The sequence below is a fragment of the Vespa velutina genome, chromosome 4, assembly GCF_912470025.1.
Source record: "Vespa velutina chromosome 4, iVesVel2.1, whole genome shotgun sequence".
NCBI lineage: Eukaryota > Metazoa > Arthropoda > Insecta > Hymenoptera > Vespidae > Vespa > Vespa velutina.
In genome coordinates, this window is record NC_062191.1 from 10,301,400 (window position 1) to 10,313,915 (window position 12,516).

General features: G+C 32.2%; 1 protein-coding gene across 6 annotated transcripts in view; it reads right to left on the reverse strand.

Moving 5' to 3' along the window:
• The window catches only part of LOC124948942 (rap1 GTPase-activating protein 1), a 112,599-nt gene that overhangs the window by 38,861 nt on the left and 61,222 nt on the right, over positions 1-12,516 (reverse strand). For all 6 annotated transcript variants that reach the window (XM_047493304.1, XM_047493308.1, XM_047493309.1 and 3 more), the window contains 2 exons: positions 1,164-1,269; positions 893-988 (listed from right to left, as the gene is read on the reverse strand). In XM_047493304.1, coding sequence (XP_047349260.1) covers positions 893-988; positions 1,164-1,269 — 202 coding nt within the window. The remainder of the gene's footprint in view (positions 1-892; positions 989-1,163; positions 1,270-12,516) is intronic.

Sequence of the window (12,516 nt, forward strand, 5' to 3'; positions counted from 1 at the left end):
ACTAATACAACAACATATATACTTGTATATCCTAAAAATAAACATATTTATATTTATATATAATACATATTATAATAAATATTATTTTAAAAAAAAATATATATATATAATTATATTATAATAAGTATTATAATAAAAATAATATTTATTTATAATACATATTTATATTAACTCTAAACTTAATATTCCATTAATATTCCATTAATGTTCCAGTACAAATTCGTAATGCTTAAAATATTTAATATAATTTTAAAGCATGTAATAATGCTTTATTTTTATAGAGCGAACTTCGTTTTTTTTTTTTTTTTTTTCCTAATAAAAGCTTATTATTTAGTAAAAAAAAATAAGAACTACAGCAAAAGAATAAAAAAAATTATTTCAAGATGATACAATTAGAAAAATCGTAAGTCGCTATAAAGATTCAATATTTTATAACCGAGCAAAATTCGATCAACGATATAAGACATTGATGGAATCGAAATGTGTTGTCGAGTCAGACTCGACCTAAGAAACGCAAAGGTTTCGAGAAATATTAAGATATCATTAAAACGATGTAAGTTTTTCGTTTCGATAAACGCAAGAAATTAAGTATCAACGAGATGGAAGGAAGCGTATCTTTCAATGATACGGGCACCGGTATCACGTCATTTTTAAATCGCTTAAGAAGATTTCTTTCGTTAAAATACCATCATCGTTTTACTCTATATATTTTACTCTTTCAAAAAAAAAAAAAAAAAAAAAAAAAAAAAAAAAAAAAAAAAAAAAAAAAAAAAAAAAGAGTAGATAATCCTAATATTTATAGAAGAAAAAAAAAAAGAAAAAAGAGGAGAAATAAATTAAACACCTGAGAAATCTCTTTTTTCAATTGAAAGAATAATCTTACGGTTCTTACCTGAGAGAAATATGGTGGCAATACGCATCGTTGATCATCCAATCGAGAACTTTGAACTCTCTCCAACAATTCAAAGAGATCTTGCGTTGTTGTTCCCTACGAATAAAAATGTATGAATTCTTTTGAAGATGCCGAAGAAGAAAATAAAAGAGGGAAAAAAAAAAAAGGAAAAAGAAATAAAACAGAAAAAAGAAAAGAAAACAAAAGGAAAGAAAAGAGAAAAAAAAAGAAAAGAAAGGATGAAATAAACGTCTATATACATCGGACATACCTTTATCTTATCCTGATTGGTGCCATGGACGTCTTGCCTTTCATCTTCCACAGCGCTCCTCCGAGATTCGGACTCGCAATATACGGACTGTTCGAGCTGCTGTCTCCTGCGAATAGTAAAAAAAAAAGGAACAAAATAAATAAAATTGATTTATATAATCAATAAACAAAATGTTTTCTTTTATATTCTATATAAAGTATCTATCTTTCAGAAACATAAAATTCATTCAATTTACGTATTCTCCAGTCGAACTCAAGAAAAACTATGACAAAGTGGATGATAGTATTAAAATAATTGCTCACGTGACACTAATTGCAAGAGGAAGAAGAAAAAGAAGAAGTAGAAGAAGAAGAAGAAAAAGAAGAAGAAGAAGAAGAAGAAGAAGAAGAAGAAGTAGAAGAAAAAAGTTTCTCGTGTCGAATGAGATAAGCGAGAGGAAGAGAGAGGGGAGTAGCAGATGTAAACGAGAACAGCTCGAAAAGTCGTTAAATACTTGGTAAAGATGATGCCTTCTAATATGAAGATCCCCTACGAAGAAAAGAGAGAGAGAGAGAGAGAGAGAGAGAGAGAGAGAGAGAGAGAGAGAGAGAGAGAGAGAGAGAGAGAGAGAGAGATAAAGAAAGAAATTTGAAACAAACGCGTTACATCTGCCGGCAGCTGTGAGTTTTTCAACTTACGACGATGACCTATGTCTTCTCTCTCTCTCCCTCTCTTTCTCTCCCTCTCTTTCTCTTTCTCTCTTTCTCTCTCTCTTTATCTATCTCTTCGTCTCCACCTTCTCTTCTCTTCTCTTCTCTCGCATGAAAAGGAGAAGGAAATAATAGCTACATTGTAACGTCTCCGAATCATGCAACTCATCTCATTTTGCTGGGCGGTTATAGCTGAGCACCAAACGATCGATCGTATCGTATCGTATCGTATCGTAACGTATCGTATCGTATCGTATCGCATCGTCGTTCGATCGAACTTCGCAAATAAATTACTCTTCCCTCGTAACCCGTCTCCGGTCCTCTCACTCTCTCTCTCTCTCTCTCTTTCTCTCCCTCCCTCTCTCTCTCTCGCTCTCTCTCTCTCTCTCTCTCTCTCTCTCTCTCTCTCTCTCTCGGCGAAGTAATATGTAAGAGGAGAAACATGGAAGCTCCGGTAATTCGATCGGCCCTTCTTCACTATCGATAATAACCGAAGCTTTTTCCTATTCGTAATTTTCCTTATTTCCTTAAGTAGTCTTACACACACTTTGAAGATCAGAGGAAAGAAAGGGGGAAAAAAAAAAAAGGAATACAACGTATCTGTACGAGTAAATTCAAGATGGAAAATAAACGTCGGCTGCGACACGTAGTAAAAACATTTTGATCGATCAGATCGATTATCTTCTTCGTACACAGATAATTGTGGAGATTAAAACAAAGAGGGAAAAAAAAAAAGATAAAAAAAAAAAAGATGTAGACAAAAATTAAGATCGATCAATTATGTAAATAAATTCGAGGCTGAAAATGACCAATATGCTACGATATTTAGTAAAAACATTTTGATTAATTATATCTATTATCTCGAATAGGTAATTATCGTGATTAAAAAATATAAAAAATAAAAAAATAATAAAAGAAAAAAAAAAAAAAAAGATAAAAATAAAATAAAATGAAGAAAAATATCAGACGAAAATTAAGATCGATCATTGACTTTGGAATAAAAAATAGAAAATATATATGAAATATATAACAATAGTACTTCGGTGAAACTACTTTCTTTGTGATAAATAATAGATCCAAGCTCTTCGAGTCAAATATCCATCCGACATATCTAATCTTATTATTATTCTTAATTTATTTTCGTAATAGAAATTAATATTGTAAAATGTTAGGAGGGTAAAAGAAAAACAGGAACGACGAAGAAAATGAAACGTACGATCGAATAAAACCGTATGCGATATTGCGAAAGAAACGTTTCAACGAGAAAGCGAGAAAGCGGGACTACTGACTGACCACGGCCAGTCTCTCTGCCTCAACATGGCAAATCGAAAACGGATCGCGATCTTTCCATGAGCGCCATTTGTCCTCGTATCCGTCGATAATAGCCACATACCGTTTCTTCGTGAATACCATAAAGAGGACTACGTACTTAAAGTAAGTTACATAATTATCGTAAACGTATTCGTAGACTTCTAATTGATCAAATAAAATACAAATAATAAATATCAATAGATTATGAATTATTCGAAGAAACTTTTGATTCTCTTATAGATAAATTAAAATATCTTTAAAGGACGAAATCTACTTTTTTTTTCTCTTTTATTTGTTTTTTGGTTTTTTCTTTTTTAACATAAATAAATAAATACATAATAATATAATTTATTGAATATGTCAATTTATTAAATATAATATTTACCCTGTGGTCAATGAGATATTATTGAATTATTTGTATTTTATATCGAAATAAATAATATTTGTATTTCTTATTAATAATTCTGCTATTACATCCTAAAAACATAATATAATATAATAATGTCGAAATTTTTATGTAAAAATTTAATAACTTTTATACAGATATAAAGTTATTAAAATTCTTGCCTTATTCAATAAATACGTAGATATATATCGTATACAGAGTAATAACGTAATTATACTGTCAAATTAACGAATGAAAGATCGTCAAGATCTACTTTACAAATTTACGACTCATTCATTTTCGTACTAATACACACACACACACACACACACACACACATTCAGCTTTTTATCCTTATTAGAACCCTTACCAAGTATCCTACCATAATTTCGTTACTTATTCTATTTCCATGATCCTTCGTCAGATTCGTGCAACGAGTAGTTTGATTACGGCAAATTAATTAGCGCAATTTTCGTCCTAAAAATAATATCTTCAAACAATTATTTTATATCGTTGAACTCAATTACCAAGAACAAATATGATCTAATTTTTCGAATAATTTGTTCGGGAATTAGATTGAAGAAAAAAAGACATGGTTTAACGATCTCATATATAATATATATAATATACTTTTCTCGTTTATCTATCTAATGATTCTTTCATTTTCAAATAGATAGCAATCTTATAGCCAACTCGTAACGATAATCTCGCATATTTTCGATTGTGAATCCTTTACGGAACACTGTACATATCTAAGGAGAATTAATTGATTTATATAATACGAGAAATCAAAAGAACAAAACTAAAGATGATTTTCATTTAAACGAAAGTTTAAGGATACCTTTGGCATTTAAGATAATACTTTAAATTCTTAAAAGGAAAAGTCATGAATTACAAGAGACATTTTCAATTCGTTGCTAACTATACCTAATGATTAATACGAGTATTATTCAATCTCCTTTTCTCTAGTAACATATACATAAACGCGAACACATAATAGACATATACATATGAAAACAAGTCTTAACAAATTTACGATTGTCGTTTACCGAGACCAGTCAACCAATGAACAAATCGTCTCGCAACGATGCTTAGGATTTTCTTCGGACGTATATATATATTTATCTATATATATATATATATATATATATATGTATATATATATGTATGTATTTATCTATGTATATATATATATGTGTATATATATGTATGTGAATGTAAATTGGTAAACGTAACAACTTTTCTCAAGGAATTCTTTCACAGATTAGTTCGGTCGACATTGGTTGGTTTTGTTAGTGAATTATTAATTGTTCTGTAAGTAAGTCAAGCTTCTAAACTCGACAGTGCCATTGTTTTCTTGCATATAATATTGTTTATACCAGAGAAACTTTTTTACGTCGTTACTGAAGTTTTTTCTGTTCGGATTTTTTTCCTTTTTTCATTTTGATTAAAACACATTTTCCTAAAGACAGATAGAGATAGATAGATAGATAGATAGATAGATAGATAGATAGATAGATAGAGAAAGAGAAAGAGAAAGAGAAAGAGAAAGAGAAAGAGAGAGAGAGAGAGAGAGAGAAAGAGAAAGAGAAAGAGAAAGGGAAAGAGAGAGAGAGAGAGAGAGAGAGAGAGAGAGAGAGAGAGAGAGAGAGAGAGAGATGAGTATAACTGAGATTTCGAGTTTTTAGAAAAGATAGAAAGAAACATGTTTGAAAAAAGAACGTATATAGGGAAGGGGAAGAGGAAGAGAGAGAGAAATGTCTCAGTTTGCTTCGACGAAAAGATGAACGACATTTCGTTCCCATAGGATCGAGTTTCTATACATTACATGTACAGACAAACACAAACACACACACATAAATATAACTCTCATACACATGGGATACATATGGGTGGAAGCTCGATTCCATGAAATAATGGCGGCCGCAGGCAATTAAACGAATTAATTTAATAAGCGTCCGCGAACCGTCGAACGACGAAACCGACCGGATACGAATAATGGGAGCAGTCGAAAAATTGGCAGACGTCACCCTTCTGTCCTTCGGCCTTTTTCCAATAAAACGTATCTCCGATAAAGTAACAGTAGTACCCAAGCCAGCCAATTTTGGTCCATCGACCTTTCACATATACCGGAAGAACCTTTCAACGATGTAAGTTTCGATCGAGGTATAATGCTTTTTTCTTTTTTTACTTTTTCTTTTCTTTTTCTATAAATTGAAATTATATACTTGTTGAGTTTCCCAAAATTATATAAAAACCAGATATATAAAATATTTTTAGGAAGCTACTTTCTTCTCACGCAATTTTTTATAAAAAAAGTGAAAAGGAAGTAAGGATGAAAAGAATACGTACATATATACATATTGTAAAAATATCTAAGTTATTACATAGGAGATATCTAAAATGTTCTTATTTGTATATATGTACATAGATAGATATGTATAAAAGCTCAGACGTATATATATATATATATATATATATATATATATATATATATATATATATATATACATATGTATGTATCTTCAAATATTCAACCACACGAGGAACTAACCAAAACGAGACTTTTCCATATTTACTTCGATCCAACGCGTTGGTCGTGGTCGTTGACGTTGTCGTTGTCGTTGTCGTTGTCGTCGTCGTCGTCGTCGAGAGAAATTCGAAGACGACGTTACATATCTGCGACACGAAGGATTTATTCATGCCGACATCGCGCAGCATTTGCTCTCGAAAATGGCAACGAACATGTCGCGTTAAAATGCACCATTTCTATTCAAATTTATACGGAAGACCGATTAAGATTACTGCTCGATGTTGTACATATGTATATATATATATATATATATATATATGTATATATATATATATATGTATGTATATACATAGCTATGACGAATAGCCGCCTGCCCTATCGCCATTATTTTGTTTCTTTTTTTACTTTTTTTCTCCTATTTTTTCTCCCCTTTAGCTATTACGTATTACCAAGAAAAATTCCTTTAACATCAAAATAATTTACTATGTAGATAGATTATAAAAATATACATATGTACTTAATTGTATATGTAATGTATTACAAAGTATAAAACTAGGAACATATTATAAAGCACAGTATCCCCAACGCCGTTTTCATTATCGTATAACCTCCCCATTTATCGGCACTCGGCCGTTCGATCCAAACACGTAACCAGATCCGAAAACTAGAACACGATTGGTATCAATAACAACATTATCTATCATTTTTTTAAAGCTTCCATTATTGGAGAAAAGATATAAAAAAAAAAAAACGAAAAAAAGGAAAATAAAAAAGAAAAAGAATCACTTGCGGTTTCGTGTCCATAATCAAGAAATAATTAAATTGAAGATTATTGTAGGAGAAAGGGTTGGATCGAGAAAGACATTTTTTTTAACAGCGAATCAATAAGAACACCCTTTTCTCGCGTTGATGATGGCACGTTAGGGAAAAAATATTGAATGGACAGATGCGTTCAGACCGTAAAGAAAAAAAAAACAAAATAGATGGATAGAGAAGGTAAGAAAGATAGATAGGTAGATAGATAGATAAAGAGAGAGAGAGAGAGAGAGAGAGAGAGAGAGAGTGAGAGAGAGAAAGAGGGAAAGAGAGAATACGTGTCTTCGCAATGTCACGCATGAATATGTTAATACATTTTAGAGCTAACGCTTTGACACCTATGCCGATGATTGATCGTCAAGTTGACATTTTTATTTTTTATTTGCATTCATTCTATCCTTCTCTACTCTCTCCGATTTACCCTCACCAATTTCATTTGAAACTCAAAGGATCCCTTACTAAATCCCGCTACTATAATAATACAAAACTCCGCCCTTCAACTCGATCTCGATATCTCGATCCTAATATCGATCTTTTTGATCTCTCTTTCCTCTCGATCGATAGATGGATAGATCGATCGATGGATCCTTCGATCGTACAAGATGAAATGGTCGAGTAATACGTGGCTTCTTCGCTCGCGTTCGATGATAAATGTTTTCCATTCCAAAGTCATGATGGCTTTATTATTCCACTGTGCAAGGCGGTTCCTCGTAATCGATATCGAATTAATAATGCGTCCGTTGATCGAAGAATTGCTTTCCAAAGGATATTTCGATACTCCAAGATACACTCCTGCTGCTGCTGCTGCTGTTGCTGTTGCTCCTGCTCCTACTGCTGTCTGTTGTCTGTTGTCTACTGCCGCCGTTGCTGCTGCTGCTGCTACTTGTGCTTGTCTACTCTCTTTCTCTTTCTCTTTCTCTTTCTCTTTCTCTCTCTCTCTCTGTTTCTCTCTCTGTCTCTCTTTCACTCTCTCACTCTCTCTCTTTCTTTCTTTCTCTATCTCTCGATTATTCCGTGCTTCATCGAGCGTGACCGTCCTTTGATATCCTCGAGGTAAACATCCACAGGATATGATCCATGCAGCTCGCTGGACCGTTATTTTCTCGATTCGCTTAATGATTTCGAAATCCGTCGAGTACTATTGTAAAGAGAAATGATTTGCTGATACGTCCTCCTACGAGCTCCTTTCTTTTATCTCATTATTCCCATTGATTTATAGATCCAAAATCACTATCCAATTATCTATCGTGGCTTAGAATTTAATAGAAAAAAAAAGAAAAAAGAAACAGAAAAGAGAAAGATAATCGATCGTAATTGATGAAATCCTGGATTGCATTAAAGAAATCGTCATGGTTCGTCGATGCATTAACGAAAGATTATTTTGTGTTCGTATTATGACGAAATTTTATAATTTTTCAATTTTTTTTCTTTTTTTTAACAAAAACTACCATTAACGTATGGACACAAGTGTTGCAAAATATCTATATAATATATATATATATATATATATATATATATATATACATGTATATATGTATATATGTATGTATATGGTTCTATACGTCAATGTCGACGAGACAGGCAGGAGCAATTCTGATTTATGAATAGCAAATGTTCCCGATGTATTAATGCTTCTCTGCATTTAGAGTGGCGATTCCCGAGCACGTGTCTCTATCGAAAGATCTCTGCTGAAACGATTATTGTGCAATGTACCGTACCAGGGACACCCACGTGACCTCGAAGACCTATTAACAATAAGGGGACTCTCCAGCGAAAATAAGTGAATATATATATAAGTAAGATGTTAGATCAAGTCATCGCTAATAATAATATTCTAAAAACGATAATATTTTAAATATAAATTTCAATGAAACCTGATCAATAAATTAATATAAATTTCACATTATTTATAATTCTTTTCTTTCTTTTTTTCTTCTTCTTCTTACATATACATTAACCATCGAATAAAGCGTATGTGTACCTACACAAATGTTTACAGAATTCGCACTTTCCTTAGGCAAGAGTAACATGATTCAATTAGCCCCTAAAGAAAATAAGATAGAAAGAGAGACAGAGACAGAGACAAAGACAGAGAAAGAGAGAGAGAGAGAGAGAGAGAGAGAGAGAGAGAGAGAGAGAGAGAGAGAGAGAGAGAGGGAGAGAGACAGAAAGACGAATCTTGTCGTTCGTAGGACGACAACGACGACGACGATTCTGTTTACGAAGAAGGCCGCAAAAGAAAGCAATCGAATGGGAATTAATGGCGGTAGGTGTCTGCAGTAATCGGACTGGATACACTAGTTCCTCGTGACTCTCTCTTTCCTTCTATATCTTCCCATCTTTTTTCCTTCTCTCTCTCTTATGATACCGTATGTTTGGACAGAGGGTGTACCCCTCTGATGTGAAAAGAGAAAGAGCCAAAGGAGAAACAGGAGTTAGAGAGAGAGAGAGAGAGAGAGAGAGAGAGAGAGAGAGAGAGAGAGAGAGAGAGAGAGAGAGAGAGAAAGAAATAATAAACAGAGGCCCTCGTAATTTCGTGGGTTCGACCTTTTGCTCGAGGGGTTGACAACGACGTGATATATGCGCAACTTCAGCGTGTAGCATATGTCGCCTCGTATCTTTCACTCTTTTTCGTTATGTGTTGTGCATTATGCATGTATGTACATACATACATTCATACATATATACATATATATATATATATATATATATATATATATATATATATACGTATAGTAACAAACAAATGTATGCATCCGTATCAATGTGTAAAATATTGATACATATAAGAGCGAGTTTTGCGAGTATCATTTCTTTTTACCATTACGATCTGTCAAAGGATTTCTCTTTTTGAAATATTCTCTCCTTTTTTTTTTCTGGTTACCCTTAGTTGTAAAAATTAATATAATCATTCGGAACTGTTTGCTATTAGACTTGATTTAACATGTCGGAAATGAAAATAAAATGATTTAAAGACTTTAATCCGCTTGTCGATTTTTTTTCTTTCTTTTTTTTCCACATAAAAAATATTAAAATCCTTCTTCAAATCGATTGCGATTAAAATCCATTTAATCTATATGAACGAATAATAAATAATATCCAAAAAAGTTGAAATATCTTTACGATAATATGACGGTTAGTCGATAGTATTTGTATGTGTTTTGTGTGTGTCCAAATTATCAACTCTTTAATCGTATCATCAAGTCTTTATAATTGACTTTTCTCTGTGTAAGAAGTCAACGACCGAACATTCTCCAGTTTGAAGATCCTCTCGAAATAACCTTTGACATACCCTCGACCACTCGAGAGACATCCACTATCCCTCTTCTCCGAGGTAGACAACGAATAGGATAGGTATAGATAGACAGATATAGACAGATATACAGATGGATCCAAAAAAAAGAAAGAAAAAAAAACGAGGCCATATTTCTTAGCTCATTAACATGATTATGCGCATTTTGGCATTGTGAGTCGGTCATAACGAAGGGCTACATGCTGGTGCATTGACATTTGCATCTTTACAAAGAGAGCATTCACGCCTATATTTTTCTTTCTCTCTCTCTCTTTTCTCTTTCTCTCTCTCTCTCTTTTCTTTTTCTCTCTCTCTCTTTTAAATTGTACAACCGTTTTGAGTACTCTATTCTAGCTAGCATCCTGTCCATCGTCATTTCTTCAACCCTCCCCCACCCCGCATCCATTCCCCCTTATTCCTCTTCCACGTAGAATTTTATCGTGCGGTACAGTCGATTTATCCATTGTTTGTTCGTTTCAAACGGGGTTCCTCATTGTACCCGAGTATCTGGAAAAATGTAGGAGGGTTGAAACGATCGTGACTGGGATATGAGATTAACGTTGGCACCCTCCTCTTCTGACCACTCGTGATCGACATTTTTAACCCTATGTCAGACTGGCCAAGCCTTTCGCCAACTATAGCATTCTCTTTAAGGATCGTTCAAAAACTCATAGATTTATATATGTATTTATCTATGTATGTATGTATGTATGTATGTATGCATGTAAAGTCTGTATTGGATTCAATATAAATTTAACGAATGATAAATTAATATTAGATTTATACACGTACATTTACCATATATACATTTTTATTGAAATTTGTTTCACTGACAACAAGTAAATTAAAATGTGACTTTTTCTGTTTTCTTTCCTTTTCCCTTTTAATAATATTAATTCATTTAAATTTAAATATTAATTATATTTGGCATATATAATTTTTTTACAATTTATGATAATAATAATTTATGATAGATTTAAATTTATATTACATATTATCATCTATTATATAATATTATTATTATAAAGTAATGACAAATTTATATATATATATATATATAAGTAATTAATTATATTGATATATAATTTTTTATTACGCGTATTAACATATATTATAAGTTGATAAATATATAATAGTTATAAATTAATAATAATAATATTATATAATTTGATGAAAAAAATAAAATAAAATTTACGATGTTTATAATATCAATCATGAAATTTGAAATTCGTTAAATTGATGACTTGTAACTAGTGTTAATTTAAAAAAAAAAAGGAAAAAAAGGAAAAAAAGATAAGTATAACAATTTTGTTAATTCGCATCTATTAACAAAAAAATCGTATTACCCAAAGGAATTTAAGGAAAACAGATGACGCGAAGATATTAAAGCTGACAAACGCGTGTGAGCACAAGTATGAAATCGCACGCATGTACAATCTATGATTTCGATAAGAGATACGCGTGTAACATACATGATATATCGAGAATGAAAAGAATAGGACATGTATATGTGGATATGCATGTGTTTATCGTATACGATGTGCATGTGTATGTACATCGAGCACGCGACGACAGAACATCTCGAGCAACAACATTTTTATCGCTTTTTACGAACGATAAACACGTTTTAACGGCATGTCCATATGTCGGGCAAATGATTCAACACAACGTTGGAGGAAGTGTCATCTATATCGCGTACCAGTGTTTAGAAACTGTTAGATATGCTAATTTCTCATGCTAATTTCATTTTCTATGCGTGCTTTGACCGATCTTCGTTTACACAGACAAGAGAGTCTGACGCACATTTTAACAAGCACATGGAGCATCTATTATCTCGCATATGTTTCCATTAAGAGGACCCCGTTTCATTCTTTTTTTTAATTCATTTTTTATTTTATTTTCACTTTTTTTTTTTTTTATTTCCTTTTCAAAGCACAATTTTTCGAATAAATTTCAACGGAAAAAATACGTCAAATTAGAAGAACAAACTTATCCTACCTCCTCCCTCTCCATCCCTCCCTAATGTTTGGATAAATCTCCCTAGAAAATTTGTCCCTTGGAAATGTACACGAAACATTTTTTTTAATGAATCTAATTATGTTCTCGTTTTAACTCAAAAGAGAAAGAGACGAAAAAAAGAAAAAAAAAAAAAAAAAAAAAAAAAAGATAACCGTGGAGATGGATGAAAATGATGAAAAACCGAGACACGAAAAGAGGTGCGATTTTGACGAAACGTTGTTCGTACACCGTGAATAATTTAAAATCGTAGAGTGGATCTTTTTCTCTCTTCCTCTCTCCTTCTCTTTCTCTCTCTCTTCTCTTTCTTT